Source organism: Arachis stenosperma, chromosome 3, assembly GCF_014773155.1.
Source record: "Arachis stenosperma cultivar V10309 chromosome 3, arast.V10309.gnm1.PFL2, whole genome shotgun sequence".
NCBI lineage: Eukaryota > Viridiplantae > Streptophyta > Magnoliopsida > Fabales > Fabaceae > Arachis > Arachis stenosperma.
This window is the reverse complement of record NC_080379.1, coordinates 168704516-168729286: the sequence shown is the minus strand read 5'-3', so window position 1 is coordinate 168729286 and position 24771 is coordinate 168704516. Positions and strand designations below refer to the sequence as shown.

The 24771-nt window shown below is 35.9% G+C and overlaps 3 protein-coding genes and 1 pseudogene across 5 annotated transcripts; 2 read left to right on the top strand and 2 right to left on the bottom strand.

Annotated features, from left to right (window-relative positions):
* Window positions 1-204: 204 nt before the first annotated feature.
* On the bottom strand, window positions 205-4883 carry LOC130969669 (LRR receptor-like serine/threonine-protein kinase GSO1). The gene is made up of 2 exons (XM_057895513.1): window positions 902-4883; window positions 205-817 (listed from the first exon to the last, which is right to left on the bottom strand). The coding sequence occupies exons 1-2, from the start codon at window positions 4332-4334 to the stop codon at window positions 441-443; spliced, it is 3810 nt and encodes a 1269-aa protein (XP_057751496.1). The 5' UTR covers window positions 4335-4883; the 3' UTR covers window positions 205-440.
* Window positions 4884-8288: 3405 nt separating this feature from the next.
* LOC130967286 (peroxidase 7-like) lies at window positions 8289-9132 on the top strand (annotated as a pseudogene).
* Window positions 9133-11953: 2821 nt separating this feature from the next.
* Window positions 11954-14822, bottom strand: LOC130969043 (peptidyl-prolyl cis-trans isomerase FKBP13, chloroplastic). Of its 3 annotated transcripts, none has more exons than XM_057894602.1 (5): window positions 14424-14820; window positions 14263-14355; window positions 14132-14192; window positions 13968-14036; window positions 11954-12139 (listed from the first exon to the last, which is right to left on the bottom strand). In XM_057894602.1, exons 1-5 carry the CDS (start codon window positions 14763-14765, stop codon window positions 12075-12077), a joined length of 630 nt encoding a protein of 209 aa, XP_057750585.1. In that variant the 5' UTR covers window positions 14766-14820; the 3' UTR covers window positions 11954-12074. The 3 variants fall into 3 exon arrangements, with proteins under 3 accessions (XP_057750585.1, XP_057750584.1, XP_057750586.1); XM_057894601.1 differs by lacking the exon at window positions 11954-12139 and adding an exon at window positions 12176-12586 and having other exon boundaries at window positions 13946-14036; window positions 14424-14822; XM_057894603.1 differs by lacking the exon at window positions 11954-12139 and adding an exon at window positions 12177-12586 and having other exon boundaries at window positions 14424-14821.
* A 193-nt stretch (window positions 14823-15015) lies between these two features.
* Window positions 15016-17346, top strand: LOC130969044 (uncharacterized). The gene is made up of 3 exons (XM_057894604.1): window positions 15016-15274; window positions 15737-15888; window positions 17035-17346. The coding sequence occupies exons 1-2, from the start codon at window positions 15073-15075 to the stop codon at window positions 15871-15873; spliced, it is 339 nt and encodes a 112-aa protein (XP_057750587.1). The 5' UTR covers window positions 15016-15072; the 3' UTR covers window positions 15874-15888; window positions 17035-17346.
* Window positions 17347-24771: the final 7425 nt, after the last annotated feature.

The window sequence follows — 24771 nt, the reverse complement described above, 5'->3', positions numbered from 1 at the left end:
AATTGGACCACGTAGATATTGATTAATTTGCACTTCTCTTCTTTTTTGAAGCAATTGATATAACCGATGATGTTTTTCTAGCAAAATTAATTCCATTTACTTCAATCATGCCAAGGGTATTTTGCTTTCAAAATTGATATTAGGCTGCGTAATAGAATAGTATTATGTTATGACATAATGCAAAATGTCCAATTTCCAATTTGGAATTAGCTTTTTAAATGCAACATTCTGGTTTAAGTACTAAAGTTGAGCAAAACTAAATAATTAGTAGAATTTAACGGTATGTGACCGGTTTTTGCTGGCTGTTAAATCTAGAGCCTCTAAACAATAAGGAAGGGAAAAAAAAAAAAACAGGAAAACAAAGGGAAAAAACCCGAAGCACTAAAAGCAATGATCCAAATCCAGAGGCATATACTCTGCATTATATTTGGAATCAAGTTTCACTTGAATTTGTACTGATCCAAATTCATCTTATCAAACTGGGCCATTCTGTTGTTGAATACATGGAGGAGAAGATCACATACTTTCCGGGAGGATGGCCTCTCCTGTGGTATAGTTTTGGTGCACTGCAATGCTACCTCAAGCAGTTGGAATGCCGCAAACTCTTCAGCAGGCAACAGAGGTTTCAGCTCAGGATCTATCACCTCCTCGCGTGCAGCGCCATGCATATCCATGTGCATCTCCACCCATCTCACCATATCCATCTCTGCTCCAAAAGTTTCATCTGTTGGCGTTTTACCACTAACAAGCTCCATAAGCACAATTCCCATGCTGTAAACATCACTCTTTTCTGTTGCACGTAGGGAGTATGCGTACTCTGAAGCAATTCAATGCTAACAAAATAAGTGATGGAAGTTAAACATAATTGAAGCAACGCTTAAATAAGTTTTTGGTTCAGTACCTGGAGCCATGTAGCCGTAAGATCCTGCAAACAGAGAATTAGACTCGGTTCTGGAGTCATAATTCTCAAAGATTGCTTTTGCAAGTCCAAAATCTCCCAAGTGTGCTTCCATTTTGGAATCTAGCAATATGTTGCTGGATTTGATATCCCTGTGAATGATCTTTGGCACACAATCATGGTGGAGGTACTCCACTCCTTGAGCTAGTCCCACTGCAATTCTGAACCTTGTCTCCCAATCAAGGCTCCTCTTCACTTTGCTGGCCATAGCTGGTTTCCCATGAAGCCAATCCCATACACTCCCATTCTCCATATACTCATATATCAACAGATTCCAAGCTGCTCCTTTGTTTGCATTATTGCCACAGTAACCTATAAGCTTCACAAGATGCCTGTGCCTTGTCCTCCCAAGTGTCTTAACTTCTCTTATGAAGCTTTTGTTCAGCAGAAAATCATCTTTCGCTGAAATCTTCTTGACAGCCACTGTATCTCCATTGGCCAATTCAGCTTTGTAGATTGTCCCTGACCCCCCTGAACCAATCTTGAATTCATCGCTTAGATTGTTTGTTGCATCCATGATATCTTCCCACCTGAAATCTCGATTTCCAGCAGGGTTGAGTTGGAACAGCGGCCTTCGCTGTGCTTGTGATGAAGAGGAGGAGTACACATAATTCGCTTCACTGTCTCTCTTAAAATGTTCTGGTTTGTTTCTGAAGAAGGCTCTGAATGCAAGTATAAATAGCGCAACTGCGGCTAGAGTTGAAATGGCAGATATTACCACTACTGATGGTGCAGTTAGGCCTGATTGATCTCTGCTGGAAGCAACATCACTGTTGCAGTGATCAAGAGGGGTTCCACAAAGCTGTTGGTTCCCTTCAAATGCCTCGTCCGGCCAATGAGAGAATTTCCTGTCCAATTTTCCCTGAAGGTTGTTGTAGGAGAGATCAAGCACTCCCAAACTGCTCATGTCACCAACTTGTGGAGGGACTTCTCCAGTGAGTTGATTGTGGGAAAGATCAAGTGCTTCCAATTTCAACAGATTCCCAAGAGAAGCTGGGATTTCACCTGAGAGATTGTTGTAACTGAGGTCTAAACTGGTCTGGAGATTTTGGAGTTTTCCAATTTCTGTTGGAATCTCACCATTGAAGCTATTATTAGATAGCTGCAGCTCATAAAGCTTGCTCAACTTGCCTATTGCTGCAGGGATCAGTCCAGATAACTTATTACGGCCAAGTCTGAGAACGTTAAGGGATGCAAGATCACCAACTTCAGCTGGGAGACTAGCATTGAGAGAATTGTCATTCAGGTCAAGAACCAGCAATTCGGAACATCTGAATAAGCCTAATGGAATTGGTCCAGAAAAATTATTGAAGGAAAGGGTAAGCTCCCCAAGCTGAGGCAAACTTCCAACCCAAGTTGGTATTTGGCCAGACATAGAATTATTGTGTAAATGAATGTGAGACAGTCTGTTGCATAAAGAGAGCTCATCTGGTATTGGTCCACTGAGTGCATTCCCTGAGAGGTCTAACAGTGTCAACTCATGGATCTTTCCCAGTGTCCTTGGAACTTCACCAGAAAATCTATTGTTACCTAATGCTAGCCTCTCAAGTGAGGGTGAATTTCCTAATTGGGGAGGAATTTCACCATCAAAGGCATTGTTCGTGACATCAAAGGAAAGAAACGATCTAGAGCTACACAATGCAGTCATACTACCATTCAGTCTGTTCTTAGAAAGATTCACTCTGGTCAAGTTTGCTACATTTGTGAGTTGGTGAGGGAGGTTACCTTCAAGAGAATTGTTGTAGAGCATCAACTGTTCCAATGACTTGAGGTATCCAAGTGTTGCAGGGATTCCACCTGAGAGTTGATTATCTGCTAAATCCAGAATATTCAGCTTATGACAGTTACCAAGTGTGGCAGGAATTTCACCAACAAGTCCATTCTGCCTTAGGTGAAGGAAATTCAATTCTTTCAGCCTTCCAATGGATTTTGGAATTTCACCACTGAAATTATTCCCAAAGAGATCAATCATTTGCAAGCTGGAACAGTTCCCAATCTCCATGGGTATATCCCCTGACAATTGATTATCATAAAGATACAAGATTTCCAACTCCCGAAGCATCCCAATCTCTTCAGGCAGAGGACCCTGCAAATTGTTGTGGTACAATGCAAGCATCTGCAAGCTACTGAGGTTTCCAATTGAGGGAGAAACTGAACCAACCAATGTGTTGTTGTGGAGCAAGAGATCAGTTAACCACAGCAATCCATAAATTTCAATGGGAATGGACCCATTGAGTGAGTTGTTGGACAAATCAAGTTGTTTCAGTGACTGGCATTGGCCCAATGAAGATGGAATCTCACCATGAATTCCAATATCTGACAGAAACATATGCTCCAACTTTGTTGCGTTGGAACATATGTTTGTTGGAATGACACCACTAAGATTGTTGTTGCCAGAAAGAACCAAAAAAGATAGCTCACGCATGTTCCCCAAATCTTCTGGGATTCCGCCACTGAGCTTGTTCATTGACAAGTCGAGAGTTTGAAGGTTCCCCAGTTGAGATAACGATGGTGGAATAGCACCCTCGAGTTGGTTCCCCAAGAAATTGAGGTAAACGAGTTCACTCATCTCACCGAGTTGACTCGGTATCTCCCCTGACAAGGTGTTGTTGGCGAGGTTGAGAATCTGAAGGGTCTTGAGTTGACTCAGTTCACTCGGGATTGACCCGTTGAGCTTGTTGTTAGCTGCGGTGAAGACAGTGAGGCTCGTGCAGTTTCCCAACTCGGCCGGAATCGGTCCCATTAACTCGTTGTCCTTAAGTATCAGATTCTCCATATTGCTGAGTTGGCCGAGTTGCGGTGGAATCGACCCGGTGAGTCTGCAGGTGGCCAAACCAAGGATGACCAAGTTGACGAGGTTTCCAAGAGAGGCGGGAATGATGCCCGTTAGTTCGTTGTCACCGAGTCGCATGACTCGGAGATTGGTGAGCAAGCCCAACTCAGTGGGGACATGACCTGTGAGTTGGTTAGAGAAGAGAAGCAAAGATTCCAATGAAGTGAGGTTAGAGAGATTAGGTGGAATGGGACCGTTGAGGTTGTTGGAAGAGAGATCAAGGTGGTGCAGGTTTTGTAAGAGAGCGAGTGAGTGTGATATTGACCCGGTGAGCGACGAGTCAGAAAGGTTGAGACTCAGCACTTGCAATTCCGAGTTAGAGTTAATGGGTGATCCGCACGTTACTCCTCTCCAACTGCAATAATCTTTGTTTTCCTCTGACCAATCACTCAGAACGTTTTCTGGGTCTTGCTCGAAAGATTTCTTCACTTCCAAAAGCACTCTGAGAGTGGTTTCACTGTCCAATGATGATGAGTTTCCTATGATCATGGTGGAAGAAAACAACCACAAGAGGATCATCACAGCACTTGAAACCCTCCTCATCCTGAATCAAGCTTGCAACGTAAAAGAAAAAGGGTTGTATGTGTTCTCAAGGTTTATGATCAGAGGAGGTTGATGAATGCATGGCATGCATTTGCGGAAACTAGAAAGCACTGGAATCAAGAGGAAGCTTTTAATGAAGACCACAAAGTCAAACATACAGCAGCATGGGAAATATAATGTACCAAAAAAAGAGTCCAATAAATATCGGAAACAATGCAATGGAACAGTAGTTGACTGCTGCATTAATTTTTAATAAACCTTTAAATTATCAACTAATTTTGAGAACACAAAAACAGTAATAATGAAGTCAGGAAGATATGGGGTTAGAAGAAGAGGATATACAGTGGCTGGGTGAGGCAAGGAGGAACAGGTGAAGTGGGTTTGCTTGCAATTGCATTGCCATAAGTGTCGTAGCTCAAAAAGAAAGTGAGCAGTTCAATTTCCCTTTCTTTCCAATTCCAAATTCCAAAACTTGTTTCAAATTTGTAGCTTTTAATAATCTCTTACAAAGTCAAACAGCCTTGTCAAGTTCTCTCAACCAACGCTCACTTTTCCTTATTCAGACAAAATCAAATAATGTATAATGGGATACTACTATACGTAGTACTGTTTTCTTGTCAATCATTTTTGGTGAGTTACCAAATCGGTGTGTCCTTATGCAGGGGTTCGTCTTTTTAATTGGTTGCACGTAATACGTAACCCATTTTGCCTACTCCAAAACCTCTGCTTTTTTTCTGTTTTTGCGACTCAATAATGTTACTCTTGTCCAAATTAATCATAAAGATATTGTTCATTAATGTTTCTTATACTCTTTTGCTTTGTTCATGTCTGTCACTCCATGCCAATCCAAAAGCTTACGAGGAATTTTTAAATTTGGTTTGGTTTCATAAGTCAAACGACATTTGTTTCTTTAATCAATCAGGATAGCTAGAGTGTGAACTTTCATTATTCCGGTTTAATTTTTTGGTTTAAATGATGGTTCAGAATACCAAGAATACAAGAAGATTCTCAGGATTTAATATTTTTGGTAAAATATATTTTTTTATCTCTGAAATTCAATAAAAATTTTAAAAATATTCTTAACTTTTATTTTGTTTCAATTTTGTTCTAAAAGTTTTTTATTTACATCAAATATACTCTTGACGGCTAATTTTTCAAAAAGTTTAAGACCAATTCAACAATAATTTCAAAAGAACAACCATCAACTCAAGCAAATCAAGCATAATTTTTATGCATTATTGTTAGATTGATCTTAAATTTTTTGAAAATTTAGCCGTTAAAAGTATATTTGATACAAATCGAAAACTTTTGAGACAAAATTGAAATAAAATAAAACTTAGGAGTATTTTTAAAACTTTTACCAAATTTCAGGAACAAAAAGTATACTTTACCCTTCAATTAATTACCAATGTTTAAAAATATAAAATAAAATATATTATTAAATTATTATATTAAAGAAATTAAATTGATTATTAAAAATGATACCTAAAAATAATAAAGTCGAATGATTTTTTAATATTTTTTTCAGATGAATTAAACTTTATAATATTAATATAAGTTGATTATTCACATAAAAATATCTTTAAAAATATTAAAAAATTAGTAAAATTCATTATTTTTAACTAATATTTATTTATTAATATTTAAAAATATAAATTAAAAATATATTATTAAATTATTAAAATAATAAATTCTAATAGTCCTGAATATTTTTCAATATCTTTATATAAAAATTATAACTAAAATATATAATATAAATATATATTATGACAAATAAATTAATTAAATATGTCAAGTTATTTAATAATTTTTAAAAATTATTCCCGTACGAAAATATCAACATACAGTCATCTTTAATATAATACATAATCAACCATCTTTTCTAACCAAATTGGATTGGAATTTCGAATGGTGGTATTGTTACTATATACGTGTATAGTGAAACCGTGTTTTACTTGAAATGGAACATAATTGATCTTTCTATGGGTGGTATAGCTAACATGATCAGTATTGTGATGACACACATTAACTGCTAATTACGAATCCGCAGCAAAGAGAGTCGAAGTATGGAACATTGTTTCATATCAATTTTTAGGAAGAGTTTCAAGTGTACTAAAACACCGATATTTCACTTGTTTCAACCATTAATCTGAATTATAAAATATATATAGTATAAATTAAAATCAACGATAAAAATAACTGAAACACAAGGTATTTTTAATACACTTAAAATTTTTCCCAGTTTTTATATCCTGTGTTTGAGCGTATGCTTATTATTATTGCGTTCAATTAAATATCTTAATTGTAAAAATGTAAAGTAGTATATTTTGTCTTTTTCTGTGGTATGGTTCAACACCAGTGTAATAATCAAAAGCTTCTTAACGTCCTTTCAGCATTTCACAAGAAATTGGATGGGTGGTTTGGCTTGTTTTCGTATAATCATGGCAGTGGAATATACATTTTGGTTGGTCATAGAACACATATGATTATTTCGCCCCAAATCAAAATATTCTCCCGTGACTAGAAATTGATTTTTGTTGCATCATTTAATGGATTATATTTATGGGTCATGGGTGGATAGTTTTATGAATTTAAACATTATTGGTGTCACATACTAAGGAGAAAAATATTATACAAGGTAATGTTAAAAAAATTTTACACGCAATTTGACTAATAATGCATGAGAACATAAATAAAATATTATTGCAATTTTGCATATTATTACATGACTTATGATCGATTCAATATAAACCAGCCGTACGTTTTAGATGCTTATCCAAGAGAATATGACAAATCCTTTCTTAAAATAAGCAATCAGAATATGATACACTATTGAAAGTTTGTTCACATAATAATATACAAACTAATTTATTGGAAATAATTTGACCCTTCTTATTAAATATATAATTAAAAAAACATTTCAATATTTTATCCAAAATAAAGCTGGGTATTATCATCTCACCTACCAAAAGAGAACCTCATTCGCATAGCTTAATTGTGATAATACAGTAACATTATTTTAAAAATACAATATTAGTTTTAACTTGCATTGTGTAAATTAATTAAAAACGTTTTGTTATTTTGGTCATGAATACGTTTTTGTTAAAAATATTTCACAGAGAAAAGGAGTCATTTTGGTCCAACAGAGAGAGGATTTTTGTTTCGCCTTCGTATGCTGTTTGGTCACAATAGGGTTATTGAATTGGGCTCTAATTAGCGATCTTGGTTATGATGTTCATTTTGTTTCTCTTTTTAGCCTTTTATGATTATGTTTTTTTATTTTTTGTATTTTATGATTATATTTACGTGAAATAAGGTTTTATTAATTAATGGGCCTTTTGGTCCTGTGTTTACTTTTTTAGATCCTGATAACACTTTGGTAGTTTGGTGTATCACTCAGTTATTGGATTAAAATATATAGGGAATATATTTAATTAAGTTTCTAAGAATTAAAAAATTTTTCATAGAATATTTTTATTTTTAAACTTTACAAAAAATAAGATATATAAATTTTTTCATAACATTTTTAAAAATTTATTTGTCTAAATAAAAATAATAAGTCTAATTAAAATAAAAATTTATATTTCTTACTTTTGTAAAGTTTAGAAACTTCAATGTAATAATTTAACAAATAAAAAAACAAAAATATCATTGTAAAATTTCTTAGGAACTTATTTGAATATATACTCCAATATATGATATGCGGGTGACGTATTATCAATACGCGAAACATATTGTCTCACCACCAAAATTTAAAAAGAGTTATATTATGTGTACACCAAAATCAACTACTAAAATTAGCCACCAGTATAAAATACATGCTGAATTATAAATACACATTGAAAATAAATTAAATCACACATATATTTATACACAAATACTTATTTTAGTAACTGATTTGAGTGTCTAAATAGCATTTTTGATTTAGAAAAAACAGTAAAGTGTTACACCAAAATGTCCAAACAAATAAGCCTTGATGGTATCTACTTAAACAAAAAAAATTCTCATTAGTCACTTGTTTAATTTGTTATAGTCGTCTTGTTTCTGTGATATAAATCTCCATGCATATCTAAGTTACCACAAGAGAGAACGTGTCCAACCATTCCCGCTTCTCATTGCTCATTCTTTTGCTCCTATAAACCATTTCAGCCTCATCAGCACATGATCATGATGATGATGATAATGAACCATTCAATTTCCACCTCATTGGATGACACCAACTTGGATAATCTCCTTTCCTTTGGTGCTACCAAAACCTGTCCACAATTTGAGTCCATCCTCCACAACAAGCTCAAGCAATTAGCTGCATGCAGCTCTCAAGAGGCTGCATTTTCATGATTGTTCTGTCAGGTAAATACTAAAACAATATAGCATCTTAATACAACTGGGAGAGTACATCATAACTAAATAAGGTAATCATTATTTGGGACATGATGGAAGTGAGAGGAATGAGAGGGTTTGAAGTGATTGATGATATAAAGGAAGAGTTGGAGATGCATTTTCCCAAGACAGTGTCATGTGCAGACTTCTTGACAGATGCATCAATGGAAATGCCACTGTTCAATTGGTCAGTTCCCTATGAAGAAGAATCCATGCATGTTTGGTTCCCGTGGCCCATGAAAACATTACTTCCTTGCTTGAGTTTCTCCAATCCAAAGGCATCAATGTCCTTGACTTATTATTAACTAAATCAAAACTTTGTTACTTACAATTATATATCTATTTGAAACTACATATCAACTCTCTTTGTGATTTAGACAAAATTATACTCAATACTTATGTAATTTGTAAAATATAAAATATAATAATAAGAGAAGTTAGTATAAATATTCTGATCCTAGGACTTCTCCCATTGTTTCTGCACTAGCTTCTGTACCCTACATCTTCAAGCACCAGTTGGAGTTCTCAATGGCCAGGATGAAGGGATCAATGGTTACTGATTGATGATTCTCTGTTATGCTTTAAACAAACTCTTTACTTTGTACTTGTGGTCTTGTTAATCATCCTTATTATTCTTTCATATAAATTAGTGATTGAAATTGTTGCATGAAAATGTTATGCATCTCCTCCTCTTGCTGTAGCAGTTATGACTTTAGAAAATACAAACTCTGTGAATGAGTGACAGGTTGAGAAATTAAAAAAAAAAAACGTTATGCAAGTGAAGTGTGAATTAAGAAGTAAAGTGGAATAGAGTTCATTTTATACAATGGCACAAAAACAAGTTAAAAAGTAGAGTGTGAATTAAGGAATATCTCTCTTTTTATTTTAAATATAAAGTCAAAATAACACATTTCCATGGTAAAAAAGCTGTGAAAATATGGTCCCAACATCCTAAATTGGTGGTGCATTGTTTCTAGGATGTGCCTTCTTGGTACTGCTTAATGTAGATACCATTTTCCAATTATCAGAAAGAAGCTAAATATGTCCATGCTGATCTTGTCATCAATCCCTCCTTTCCTTTTTCATACACTTAAATACATAACTGAACCTTTTTCTTCATTTATATAAACCACAACATCTTCCACACAACACTTAATCCACTTTCTCTTTTTATTTGTCACCTTGAGCTCCAAAAAGATTCACCAATCTTTGATGATTTTTTATAATTATAAGACAGTTCTCTTCTTTTTTGCATGGCTTGTGATGCAACATATCCTTCTTCTTCCTTGTCCACTTGCATGATCTTCTTCTTCTTCTCTTTGCTCTTGGTTTCTCACTTCACTATGGCCATGTTAGAACACAGCTTCCCTACTCCTTTGAGTTCTAACCAAGAGGGTGCTAAGGAGAACACCATGGTAGCTGCTTCAGCAAGAGAAGGTGGTAGAAGTAGTACACAGAGTTCTAGTAAGGTCATGGCTCTAAGAGAAAGTGGCAGAGGCCTTCAAGTGCAGGGTCCAAGGGAAGGGCGCTGGCGAGCTCCACGGCCGCCATTGCGACGGCGAAACAGGTTCTTCAATGTCAGTGAACATGAAGTTCCCAGTGGTCCAAACCCCATTTCAAATAAGTAAATTCAGTGACAGAAGAATGAAGAAACAGAAAATTATAATATTAGCTTCTAGAGTGGTTTATGGCTTATTGGCTTCAGGTTTTATATTTATTTTTTCTCCTTCCTTTTTTTTTTTTGTTTTTGTTTATATGGTTTGGGGTGAGTTTAACAAGTGTCTTGAGATAAAAGTATAAAGAGATTGAAACAGAGATACAACACTGAAGCTATGTCTTTGTTTTTATTTATTTTTCTCTTTTAGTTATTTTTCAAATAGATTTAGATCTCTTTATATCTCTGTATTTCTATCATAAAACAGTTTCTAAACTATGCATAACGAGTAATTTGGACTTTTAAAGCTTCAGAGAAGTTTGATATCAGTGAAGACTGTGTTATCTTCACATTGTAGTTCACAAATTGCTGATTATAGCATGAGCATGATCATGATCATGTACCAATCATTTAAACATGAGAGCATATATGAGGTTCAATACTATTTGTCATAATTATGTTGTGCTATGTTATTGGATAAAAAGTAATAAGGAAATGAAGGAACATGATTATTCAAATTTGCAACATGAACGTTTTTTGTTGCTTTTGTTATTGGAGTTGAAGAAAAAGGAGCAAGAAACCTCCCACAAACACCATTGTTTTGCGTGAAAAAGGTTCATAAGGATTTGGTATCCAAGGCATTAGTAGTGTCAATAATCATAATAGTAACCAATTTTCCCTTAACATCCCAAACCACATTCATCATTTCTCTCTGGATATCCCAATAGTACCCTTTGTCCCTTTCCTTTAAAAATGAAGCAAAACCATTGACTTAATTCTAATACACGTCTCCATGCAGTTTATCTTTTATGTCAGATAGTGCTAGTACATTAGAAACTGACAAACTTAATTGGAATAATTATGGGGGGTAATTTTTCACCACTTTGTCTAGTAGATAGTAGATGTATGTATAGGATTGTTGGTTGTTTTGTTTAGTTCAGACTTTCAAAATTTTGGGACAATGCTACCTAGATTTATAAAGTACTAATCATCACAATTTGTCTTTTTGCATATTTTGATGTGTTTGTAGCACGGTCCCAGTTCCACTAGGTAAATACAATATCGAATATAATGGATGTTATTTTGTAAGGCATGGAACACATGATTTGGGCTTCACTTTTGTGTTCAAGGGGTCTTTGTTGCTTTAATATGTTACTTTAAGCTGTATGTTACTTGTATTTATTCTTTACTGCAGAGATGAGTTAATTGATAGTGGATACAAGTAACACAGCTTAAGCTTATTATTAAGATTCAATTTCACTGCCTTATTACAAGATTATGGCTCTTGTTTAACAAAATTTAAAGAAGGAAAAAAAGGAAAAGGAAAAGAACAACAATAATATCTGGTTGCCTGCTTTTCAAAAGCAATCAAAGTGCTTTGACAGCTTTTTTTTTACCGACTGTTTACTTTATGTGGTTATTACATTTGAACTTTGGAGTTACAGTGTTTATCAAATTAAAAACTGAATACATATACACAACATACTAATTAGTATTACTCAGTCACGAACTTATGAGGCAAGTGTTACTTACTTCAATGATTAAATTTAGATTTGCTCATCCATGATAGATATATAGATTAGACTGATGAAATATTATCAATTAGTAATGAAATGATTTATGATCTATCAATAAACAATATACATGTAAGCATATATCAAGCTCCACCAAAATGAATGTAATTTTACTGCTAATGGCTTTGTAAATCATGCTTTGCTAACAAATTCCACATCAAAAAAGAGTATTGAATCAGGTGGAATGACACATGAACCTGCATGAAATGAAAATAAGGTTCTCCTTGATTAGTCAAAATGGTAACAGAAAAAGTCATCCCAAGTAAAAAAAAGGTACCGCAATGATGTAAGGAAATTAGCAGATACATAATTATTTACACTACTAATATTATGTGATAACAGATAACCATGTGCTGACTATCGTACTAATTTGTATTCATTAATAAAACAGAATCTAAGACAGCTTAATATAATGTCCTTAGTCCAAGCTTCTCCACAGTATTCGCTGTATGTTCATCTTTCTATAGTGTTCATGGGTCAACGTTATTTAGTGTCAAAAGATGAGTATGCCTTGGCATGATTCTTGTACAAATGTCCCTTCACCATTCTCTGTATAAAATTAAGAACTAGCTAGCAGCCATGTGGGGAGTGTATCAACGAAAATGGAGTGTTTTAATATGAGAGGTGGGAGGAGCAAATGTTGACTGTAGAACCATAAATGGATAAAAAGAATAAGAATTTTTTTAAGCATTACATGAATCATGGTCACTTAAAAAAGTTAGATAACTTTATGTTTTATCTTGATTATTCAAATTAGTTTCAATAATCAAGATATACTAATCATGAAACATATTACTCATTAAAAAGCATAACTTAAAAGGACATTTATGAGAAATTAAGAAGCCAAGAAGATCGAAGATCTGGACATGTTAAGTGATATATAAATGAATTTTAGGCAAATTTTTAAAATGACAAATATTGTGAAACGGAGAAAGCATTACATAATCCAAGGGATAATACAAATGCTATTATTTAGATGTGTTGAGTCATGAATGTACTAAATTTTCAATGTGACAGAATAGAATATTATAAACATTAGATAACTTTATGTTTCAATCTTGTTTATTTATGTTAGATCCAATAATCAAGATACTAATTATCAAAAAACATTACTTACTAATAACATTAAAGGAAATATATAAGAATCTAAGAAGAAGATGTGGGTCATATTAGGTAAAATATGAAAGAGTTTAAGGTAAATTTTTGGGTAATTCCCGTAAATAAAATGAATGGAGTTGAAAATTATGCAGATGTCCTAAATCAGAACTGGTTACACACCCTGTCCTGCACAAATCTATATAAATCAAATCAAGTTAAGTCGATTTTAGCCATTTACAAGTAAATCGAATTAGCTTGCTTCGATTTACTAGTGGTACAGTATATACATAGTAAATCGAATCAGGTTGATACGATTTACTACTTTCGCTTGCTTCGATTTACTTACTAGTGGTACCAGCATATACATAGTAAATTGAAATGTCAATAATCTGTACAAGTAGTAAATTGAATCAGCCTAATTTGATTTACTATGTATATGCTGTAACACTAGTAAGTAAATCGAAGCAAGCGAATTCGATTTACATGTAAATGGCTAAATTCAATTTATTAACGTGAATTACCCTACATTTTTTAAATGACAAATATTGTGAAACAGAAGATGTTTTTACAATGCAAAAAAGCCATTATCCAAATATATTGAGATATGAATATAGCAAATTCCAGAGTGACAAATATTGTAAAATGAAGGGGGTATATCACAGAGTCAAAGACGTAATGCAAAAAACCATTACAAGATGGATGGGATATTACAAAATCCAAGGCATAATGCAAAAAGAAGTCTTCTTTGATTTGCCTTGGATGAATTCAACTAGTGGCACAGCCAATAGACCCAAGTTTGATGCATTGAAAGTGAAGCAGATTCAGAAATACAGCAAGCAGTACTTGTGCCTAGAGTGATGAGTGTTACTATTTATAGCAGTTAACTTAAACATAAAACACTTAACAAGAGAAAGAAGGAGCACTTGCCTCCTCTACAACCCGCTCCTCTTGAACCATATCCGAGTTCTGGTGGAAGCTTCAACGTACGTTTCCCTCCTAATAATGTTAGGAAAAAGGAAAATTCAAAAAATCCCTTACCTTCGAATAATATTGTTAATTAGAATGTTAATTAAAGAAGAGGAAGCAGGCACCTTGAAGCATTGGAGGAATTCCATCACCTCCTAAAATGCCTTCATCCCATCCTTTGATGACCTATGAGATTTATCAATTCTCATGTCATCCATACTCAAACCATTTAATTTAATTAATCGATTAATGTTACCTCTCCAACGCCGACGCGGAATGTAAGTGGCTTGCCGCGATTATAGCTGCTGTCGAAAACTTTGCCATTCTCCAATCTCCCAACATAGTGTGCCTGCACCCACTGGCATAGTTCAAATCTACGAGTTCATGGAAAATAGATATACGGTATGCATGTTTGACCTTAATAAGCTGGCCTTTAACGGCCTGAGGGCCAGTTCCAACAAGTTTGTCACAGAAGGCAAGGCCAGAAGGAGCTACTGTTAATTCACATGGTGCTGATTCAGCTGCTGATGAGGACTGTGGCTGCAAGAAGGAATGGAGAAGCCCAAGCCCAAGGCCTATTGCATCTCTTCTCTTCAAGGGGGGAGGAGTGAGTACTAGTTCTAGTTGTTGTTGCTTGTGTGAACATTTGTGATGAGTGGAGGAGAGTGCAAGAGTGGTTGGGGTTCTCTTTTGGGGGTAAAGCCGCATCCATGTACATGTTCCAACTGATGAGTATGCTGCTGCTACTGAACAACTCATCGTCCACAAATCACAAATCTAACGTCGATATGCCTATCTCTCTCTCTCTTCACAAGCAATCAAATGTGATGATGCTATCCTCTTTTGGTTGGGCCGTCAATCATCCTCTTTCTGACTCTAAAAGCCCAAACGCCCAAACCCAAATATCGAACAGAAAAGGGCCTGAAGAATTTGTTCAAGAACGAAAATACTATTCTACCCTCGCTTTCAAGAATATTTTACAATGCACTCCTGTTTCTGGTTCTAAATAACCTAGCAGGCTAGCGAAACCACAACCTCTTTCGGCGCCTCAATAGAAGAGAAGAGAATGGCGAAGTCGTTGAGGTCAAAGAGGGAAAAGAGGCTTAGGGCTATTCGGAGGGAGATTGTTGAGCCTCTCTACGAAAAGAAAGAAGCTGCTAAGCAAGCAGCCCTAGAAGCTGCCCTTGCCGCTCCGAAGCTTGAGGTTCGCCAACCCTCGAACTCCGCCATGGATGCCTCCACCGCCTCAGCTACCATCACCAATATGGGTATCTATCATATCTTTTCTCTCACTATATATCTTAGTTAGGGTTTGGTTCATGATTTCTAACAGATTAGACTGTAGATTAGGGTTTGTTGTCATTAATGCTGCTTCAATAACACTGGGAGTTAATTAATCTCAATACTATTTGTGAGTGTGGTTTTCCTGAATGGTGAGACGATGGGAGACTAGCTTTCACTTCAGAAGAGTCAAATTCAAGTCAGTAGTCCTTCCAAACTCTGAAGGAGATAACTTAGTTTGCTAACTGCACTCCCCGCAAGCTGTTTGGAACTAAGTTTAAAAGATGGCGTCTCCATTAGTTTTTACCCTGCTTATCGTTTGCCATTTCACTTAGAGCACCAAGTTTTTAACTGAAAATTTATGTGAAGAGTGAAGACTATGTTAATGTTGCACAATAAAATTGCTATGGCACGATCTAATGTGTTGTATAAAATGTTACATTTGTCAGATGTGGAAATGGCTGACGGCGCTCAAAGAACAGCTTCCTTAAAGCCTGTTGGTGGAGTAGGTAAAAAATTCAAGAAGAAATTGAAGATTGCCAAGAGCAAGCGCCGTGGCAAGGGAAAGAAAAAGCGTCACATATAATGTGAATACTGAATGGTAATAATATCTTATTTTTAGTCCAACTCAAATTTGTATATTGTATCTTGCTACTGCATGTTATGCACCTGTTTAAACATCTTTATTTTGATTTCAGAAAATCAAATATTGTACTGTGATAAACATCTTTATCCATTGAGTAGCAAAATAATTATGACCATTATAGTTTCCAGAAATTGATATAGCTTAGTAGCTTAGGATTTCATTCTTATACCTTCAATGGCTTTATGTAAAATCTGAAACCTAGTTGCCAAGCTTCTAAAATTCTATGAGCCTTCAGACCTGAATAGTTTACTACAATAACTGCCCATTTGAATAAACCAATTTGTTTGTTAGATACACTGTTTTTCAATGTTCCAATTTGTCCGCATTGATAGTTATGTGAGATGTGAGAAGTGAGGGAGCAATGTATAAGGGTAGATATTCTCCCAATTCCTTAATTTAAAAGATTCACTATAGATTAATCCTGTAACCAAAACCCAACACAGAAAATATCTAGTAGGCTACTGCTAATTGCTAAATAATCCCAAATTATCACCTCAAGGGCCTCCTTATTGCCTTAAACCATAGGTATTAAAAGATAATTCGCACGTCGAAGATGATAATATGTTGCAAGAGGGGAGTCTAATAAGAAGTGAATTATCGAAACATAAATGAATTTTGCGGTGTTTATGTCCAGGTACTAACTACTTCAAGTCTTTGTCCACCCGCCAGTTTGTCCAGGGTCAGTCAATCCTGCCCTGTGTGATGCCTATATCTCCAAAAAGACCTGGTCTCATGTCAGGTCACCCCTGACTGACCTGAGGCCTAAATGCATCAAAACTCAAAAAGGAGGATGAGCCCTTCCAAATACTTTTTCTTCTATTGGTGCCTGATAGGTAATTCTACCCGATGAAGAAGCTGGGAGCCGAGAGGTTACCAGCTGCCTGAGGTTATTCACAGATAAAGCAGCACAGATTGATCTGTAACTGGGTGGGCACTGGCTGGTCTTTTGACCATATCCTCTACCCCTTTTGTTAAACCAGTTCCTGAATCTATAATCCTTTTGTGGTCTTTTGTTAGTTGCTTAAAACCATAATATCCGGATACTCTTTCTGTTTTTGATTTAATGTTTTCTTACCATGCTTGTGGTATGCGATTTTGTAGGTTGCAGTGGTCTAGTCAGAATTACTGTGGCTTTCTATTCAGAAAGACTGCTGAAATTTTGATCGAACAAGCACGAAGACAATTCACTTCTCTCGTCTTTGGGAGCTCTAGACATTTTTATTAACTATACACTCAAATAGTGAGGAACAATACGGTTTAGTGTGTAGTAGTAGTCAGTGTTAAGACTCGTTGTGAACATGAAAGTAGATATTCAATTTGTGTACCAACCGACCTACCAAGCTCTTGGAAGTTGAACTTGATGTTTACTTTTACTATTGTTGAATTTTATCATTCTTGTAGTTTTATTCTCAATGTTTTGTCATGTTTTCGGAATCAAATATAACCTAAATGTCTAATAAGACCCGAAAAGCAATCAAAACAGCAACGCGTCAACCCAAAAATGAAATGAAAATTCACAACAGTTGCAGCGTCGTTTTAACATGAGAGAAACGGGAGTATGTGCTCCTGTACTCGGGGAAAAAATGGGCGAAGGAGAGAGCAGGAGCGAGGATGAAGCCATGTTATTGAAAGAGATAAGAGGGAGAGTGATGATGGGTGTGCACCCGGTGGTAAGGAGGTTCTTTTCAGAAGGATTTTTTAAAGGTCTTTTTTAGACATAAAGTTATTGGTGAAGAAAAATCTAAGGCTTTTGCACTTGAATCTCTTTCTAGGGATGGGATAGCAATGATGGTAGGTAAACAAGGTGAATCCTAACTTTCGTGTGTTAGCTTCACAAAATAGGCAAAGCTCTGCTTGGTAGAACCTTATAGAGATGCTTCAGTGATCAAGGTCTTGGACAAGAACTACAATTATATAGCTTTTTCACATAAGCTTCGGACAGTCTGGGCATCAAAAGTGGCTTTGATACTCTAGATGTGTGATTTGGGTATTTCCTAGTGAAATTTGATGGTGCTGAGGATTGGGATAAAGTCATGCTTAGTGGTTTTAGGTTGATAGAGGGGCATTGTGTCGCTGTAAAATCATGGGATGTAGATTTTTTGCCCTGTGAAAAGTCCTTCGGGTCAATGCTTGCATGGATTCGGATTTGGGGCTTCTAATTTGGTGCTACCAAGAGTAGGCTATGATGCGTATTGCTTCTACAATAGGTGTCCCGATCAAAGTGGACATGGCCACTAAATTGGTAGAGAGAGAGAGAGATGCCGAACATGTGTTCAAATAAATCTGAAATTGCCAATAATCAAGAATATTATTGTGGAAGGAATAACTCATACCTTGGAATATGAAAGTCTAAATATGATATGTGCTTCTTGTGCATGTTATGGTAATGATAAGGCACAATGCTGGGGTAGATCACCACAGAAGGGAAAGAGTGTTGATCCTAGCGCCACCAAGATTCAGGTTGGTGAAAAGTCAACGTCAATTAATGATAAAAAAATTCAATAATCAAATACAACTGATGATGTTGTGATAGGCGTGGTTGTTGGCGAGAACCACAGACCTAATATGAATGATGATTCATTGGCTAATAACTTGCATGAGACTCACGTTGAAGAGGCATGCAAAAATGAAGAAGTGGGTTGGGAGCAAGTATTAAGGAAGGGGAAATATAAGCTGGGCCAAAAGCAAATTTAGGCCCAAGGACGGGAATACTCAAGCAAAGGTTCGGATAGGAAAGCAAGGCCATGTTGCATGCTCCTCTTGCTGATGGATCCGCTTCTTCACGAGCTAGGATCGGATCTCAAACCATGCTCCAGAAGCATAGGTCGCGTGTGAGGAATGGAGATGTGTCTGCGATGCCGTCTTCTCACTAGACCCCAGCTCCCCGCGGCTCCTTCCTCCGGAAACGGCTAAGACCGTCGTCCTTGCAAAGCTCGTCGACGGAGAAGAATGGAAGCACGGTAGTGGACGCTTCCGCAAAAGTTGTTGCAGCGGTAGTACCACCGGGGATGGAAGTCTCGCCGTCGAATGATGCAATGAGGGAAGGCAAGGATGAGGGAGTCTGTCTTGTGATTCAAGCCTCATCTTAAGGTTGGTGAACCAATTTTATATTCACTGCTATTCTATTATTCTATCTTTATATCATGGATAGTTTAAATATAATAGTTTGGAACATTAGGGGTGCGTCTAATAAGTTAGCCTGAGTGAATTGCAAAGAGCTTGTTAGGAAATTTAAGCTTATCTTTTTATTGTGGTTGAAATTCATTGTCCTTTTTAACATTTGAAACTGTTATGGGAAAGGTTTGGTTATCATTCTATTGGTACAGTGAAGGCAACATGGTATAAGGGGGGTATATGGTTCCTTTCTATAGTGTCAGATGCTTGCTACAAGTGGGTAAATGCTTTTAATCAGTGTGTTACGGTGGAAGTTCAGTTAGATAATGTGATTCGGAAGTGTAGCGATATTTTTGGTAGTCCTCATTTTAATACCAAAATTTTTCTGTGGGATTATCTTGTGACTCAGTCCTCGTCTTTTCGGGGCCATAGATTATTATTGGTGATTTTAATGAAATTCTCTTCTCTCGTGAATCTAAGGGTTGTCTTTTTTCGAGTCGACGCGCAGATTGCTTTGCTGCCTCATTAGGGGGATAGCGATCTATTTGACTTAAAGACTATCGGAAGACGATTTTCTTCGTACAAAAAGGTGAAAAATTATGTTAAGGTGCCAAAAAAAGCTTAACTGGGCTTGTATCAATAGTGGATGCTTATCTCTATTTCTTGAGGCTTATGTGGAAATACTAAATAGACTTCAATCTGATGATTGTCCCATCCTAGTTCACTGTAAAGGGTGGCCCTAGCAAAAAAAGAATAGGCCTTTTCAGTTTATTGCGACTTGGGCTACCCATTCGGGGTATACAGATATTGTGACAATCGTGGTGGTCTGGCTATAGACAAGTGCATGGCAAGCTTTCAAAAGTGCATAAGAACTCTGTAGAGTTTAATTCTAAAGTGTTCGACAACATTTTCGTTAAGAAAAGCGAGTTGGAGCACCAAATTAATTTCCTACAGAAGCGGCTGGAAGTGATGGAAGATTCTTCTATGCAGCAAAAAGAGTGACAGTTGATTGAGGATTACAATAACACTCTTGTGCAAGAGGAATTTCGGTGGTTTCAAAAATTCAGAGAGCAGTGGGTGAAATTCGGAGATAGAAATGCCAATTTCTTTCATGTTCAGACTCTGGTGCGGAGGAAGCATAACAAATCCATGGTCTCTTTCTCTAGAATGGGGTGTGGGATACGAATCTGGATGTCCTTTGAAAGAAAGAGGATGTGGATTTGGAATGTCTTGGTGAAGTATCGCTTCCTTCCCTGAATGAGGACGCTTACTGTAATCTTACAGCGCCAGTTACATTGGAGGAAGTTAAGTCGACTATTTTTAGTATGCATTCTTCTAAGGCGTTGGGTCCTAATGGTTTTAGGCTTTCTTCTTCAAAGAATATTAGGAGATTATTGGTTTTGATGTTTAGACTATGGTTAGTCAAGCGTTCTCTGGTATTGATATTGATCTTAGAATGATGGAAACTCTCCTGATTCTTATTCCAAAGGTAGAAAGCCCGATTTTCATGAAGGATTTCAGACCTATCAGTCTCTATAATGTGGTTTACAAAGTTATAACGAAGGTCCTGGTCAATAGACTTCGTCCTCATCTCATGGACATTGTTGGGCCCCTTCAAGGAGGTTTTATTCCAAAAAGGGGAACCTCTGACAACATAATTATTGCGCAATAGGTTCTCCACTTCATGAAGAAAACGAAGTCCAAGAAAGGCACTTTGGTCTTTAAGATTGATATGGAGAAAGCCTATGACAGAGTTGATTGGAGGTTTCTAAAACATACCCTTGGGATTTTTGGCTTTCCTACCATTATAATCAATCTGATTATGCGTTGTGTTACTTCCACTTTGTTGTCTATCCTGTGGAATGGGAAGAGATTATATAGCTTCACTCCTAGCCGATGACTCAGGCAAGGAGACCCGATGTCACTATATCTGTTTGTGTTGTGTATGGATAACTTTTGCAGATCCTCTAGGATGAAGGTTAATGTGGAGTAATCTAAAGCGCTATGCTCCAAGAATGTCTCAGCGACAAGAAAAGATATTTTTACCAGGGTTTCATCCATCAAATTCATCCAGAACTTGGGCAAGTATATAAGGGTTACCCTTAGTCACTCTCGGGTGATGTGAGCAGCGTACAATGATGTTTTGGATAACATTCGGGGGAGGCAGGCCAGTTGGAAAGGGAGATTGCTTAACAAGGCAGGAAGACTATGCTTGATCAATTCAGTAGTGGCTGCGATTCTTTCTTATCGCATGCAAGTATCTTTTTTTCCTAAAAGGATATCCAATAAGATAGAATCCATGATGCAGAGCTTTCTCTGAAAAGGTCAAGCTGATGGTAGAGGCATGAATTTGGTTAGTTAGAAGGTGTTGGTCACCCCTAAGAAGTTTGGTGGTTTGGAAATTTGAGATCCGTTTTGTGCTAATGTTGCTCTTCTTGGGAAGCTAGTCTGACAATTTTTTTCATCATCCAAACAAGTTTTGGGTTCAATTATTGGCAGAAAAATACCGTTCCTCTCTTGGAAACTATTTCAGTCGGTCTTGAGACACGGGCTCCTATGTTTAGAAGAGTATATTTAAAACTTGGGATCTCTTGAAGGATGGCTTTGTTTGGTGCATTGGGGATCTAAACCAGAACTTTTGATTTTCTAATTGGAGAAAATAGGGGGCAACTTTGCCAGGAGATGGATTGTGTTCACATTTCTGATTCGGATCTCCGGATCTTGGATCTTTGGTCATCTGGACGGTGGCACCTTCAGAATATCTAGTCTCTTCTAAACCAGTTTTTGCAAGACAACATTCTTTCCTATAATTCGGATGTGCAAGTAGGTTCAGTGGTAGGATAGTTTTGGTTTAGTGCGACGTCAAAGGTTTATGACTTTCTTAGTGGTTACTTGTGGCTCAATAAAAAGAAGTTTGGTTGGGAAGATCAGGGGAATTGGTTTTGACTTTGGCGTCAGCTTATTCTGAAAAAATATAAATTCTTGGCCTGACTTAGTCTTAGGGAGACTCTGCCCACTATTGCTTTTCGTTTCAAGAGGGGCATCTCACCGACGGACAGCTGTCCACGATATTTTTCTTATCAGGAATCAGTTGTTCATTGTATTCGGAATTGTCCGAAAACTCAACTAGTTTGGTAGGCTTTAGAGATTTCTGATCAACCTCTGAATTTGATGAACTAGTTCTTGCTTCATAGCAAAAAATGTCCTTTTAGATTCTTTTCTGGTCTATGGTGGATTTCCGTTCCAGGAATAATGATATCTTTCATCCACAGGAGTCTTGGCCCCTAAATAAGATTACTAGTATGGCTTTGTCCTTGGAAAATGAGATTTGAATATTTTTGAGTTGCAACGAGTTTCTATCCCCCTCTACTATTAGTGGCTCATGGATTCCACCTCATTGGGTACTTTTAAGATTAATTGTGATACAAGTTATCATGGTATTGGTGATCGTGTTGGTTTTACCTGTGTTAGCAGAGATTGGAATGGAAGTTGGCAACGAGACTGTTTGAGAACGATTGAGAGTCGTAATCAAGGTAGCGAAAATCGCGTCTTTACTCTTATAAACGGACGATTTTACAGGTTTGCAGGTCATCCCCGTTCCCATTTCTACTTTCGTGCCTGGTGAAGCTGAAATTCATGGAATTGCCGTGGAAGATCATGAAATCGTACAATCGTGTCGTCTCCACCGCGTCAAAGAAAAGGCAATCCAGAAGAAGAAGATTTGTGGGTTTGAGATAACCCAGCTGGCCCAACCTGAATCCTACTAAAAACTCTTCAATTTCTGTCGCACTTCCTAAGCGGTTACTTATCTCTGCCCCTCTTTTTGAATTCTGACTCTCTCCCACTCTTCCACTACTTTAAATCTCTCATTGACCCATTGTATTCTACATTTTTTTGAGGTTTTTATTCAACGATTCTACACTTTTTCTTCCACCATTGTTAGCTTGTTGTCTTCTTGGTTCTTGTCAACACAGTTTTATGAGACTGAGTCCGTAAATGCATTAGCCTCTCCATGATTGCATCTTTGTTCTGTGCTTGTGCGTTGCGGTACCTTGTGCAATCTCATCCAGTAAGTACATAATAAATTAATAATATATTTAGTTATTTACCATCGTTACAAATTTACAATTAAAAAAAATATAGTTAGTTTTAGTTTCTTTACCATCATTAACAACCAATAGTGATCAACGAAGTCTATGGATAGAGTGATGAAGAAACTTATGATTTGAATTATTATTATTAAGATAATTTAGGAAAATTTTGCTTTGCATGCACCAATTTCAGCTTGTTCTTTTCATTTTGTTATGCTTCTATTTGTGTTGCCTCCTTAATAGTAAAAAGGATTAAAGAGGCTCTATCTTATATTTTAGTTAATAATTTAAGGAATAAGACATGATATTGACTAATAAATATGAATGAATAGTACTATCCTATTTGTGCATTTCACCAAAACTTTCTTATTTTGCAGTTAATAGAATCCAATTTATCATGATCTTATTGTGCATTTCACCAAAACCTTTTTATTTTGAAACTATCCAATTCATCATGGTTAAATTCTAATATAAAAATCAGGCTGCAGCTAACCCAACCAACAACACTAACTTCATCTAGTTCTCTTGTTAATCTTAATTAATTTGATATAATGTTTCCTTACTATATATAGTTCTACGTTCCTAGTAATCTCAGTGGAAAGTAATTAGTTTAAGTTGCTTATTTTTTGTTGAAAAGTGGTAGTTAGTTACTACAGTCACCTAACTATATCAGTTTATAACTTTCGAGAGCTAAAATATCTATATAAAGGTATTAATGCATGGAAATTAAAGACTTGTTTATTGATTTTCGTTTATCTATATAAAGATTTGTTTGAGAAGTGCATGGAAATTACTCAAAAATATCTTGATGATATACATAATGTTGTCCTTGATAGTGATTCAAATGATTGTTATTAAGAAAGTTTAGAAAAATTTCTTTTTGGCATGCATCAACTTCAGCTTGCTCTTTAGTTTTGTTATACCTCTGTTTTGTTAATAGTTTAAGGATCAAGAAAGACATGACGGTGATTAACGAATGTGAGTAGTGCTACATCTTACCAAAATCTCTCATTCTTATTTTTGTATCTTAAAAATTCCAATATAAATAAGAATATAATACATACATAATATTGTGCTCAGATATAAGAAAAGTAGAAAATGTCAACAAAACATAATTGGATTGAGATTTAGGAACTTGGTTTTTCATTTAATTTTTTGTTCTTATTAAAGCTTTGTTAGTTAAATTTTTAATAGCTACCTACAACCTAAATGCTTACATAGTTAATTATATATTTGCTTATTAGTTTATTTATCTTAGTGTAGTGAATTTGATATAGATTGTACAATTTTCTTTTAAAAATAATATGAATTTGTTGCTACTGTGTTCTCATTTTAAATTCCATAGTTTAAAAATTAGTTATGTACTTCTATTTGTTTAGATTTGATATGGTTTTAAATGTGGATAATGGTGAAAGTAATACTGTAGTTAAAATTGATTGTGGTTGTGCATCCAAGAAGATCGCTAAAAATACTGAAAGAAATAGGAGTGACAAAGCTTGGAAGCATAAAATTTCGGTTGATGGAGATGCTAAAAAAATAAAATGCAAGTATTGCGATAAGATGGTGACAGGAGGAGTGTATAGATTGAAACATCATTTGGCGAGAATAAAAAAAGATGTTAAACTTTTTATGG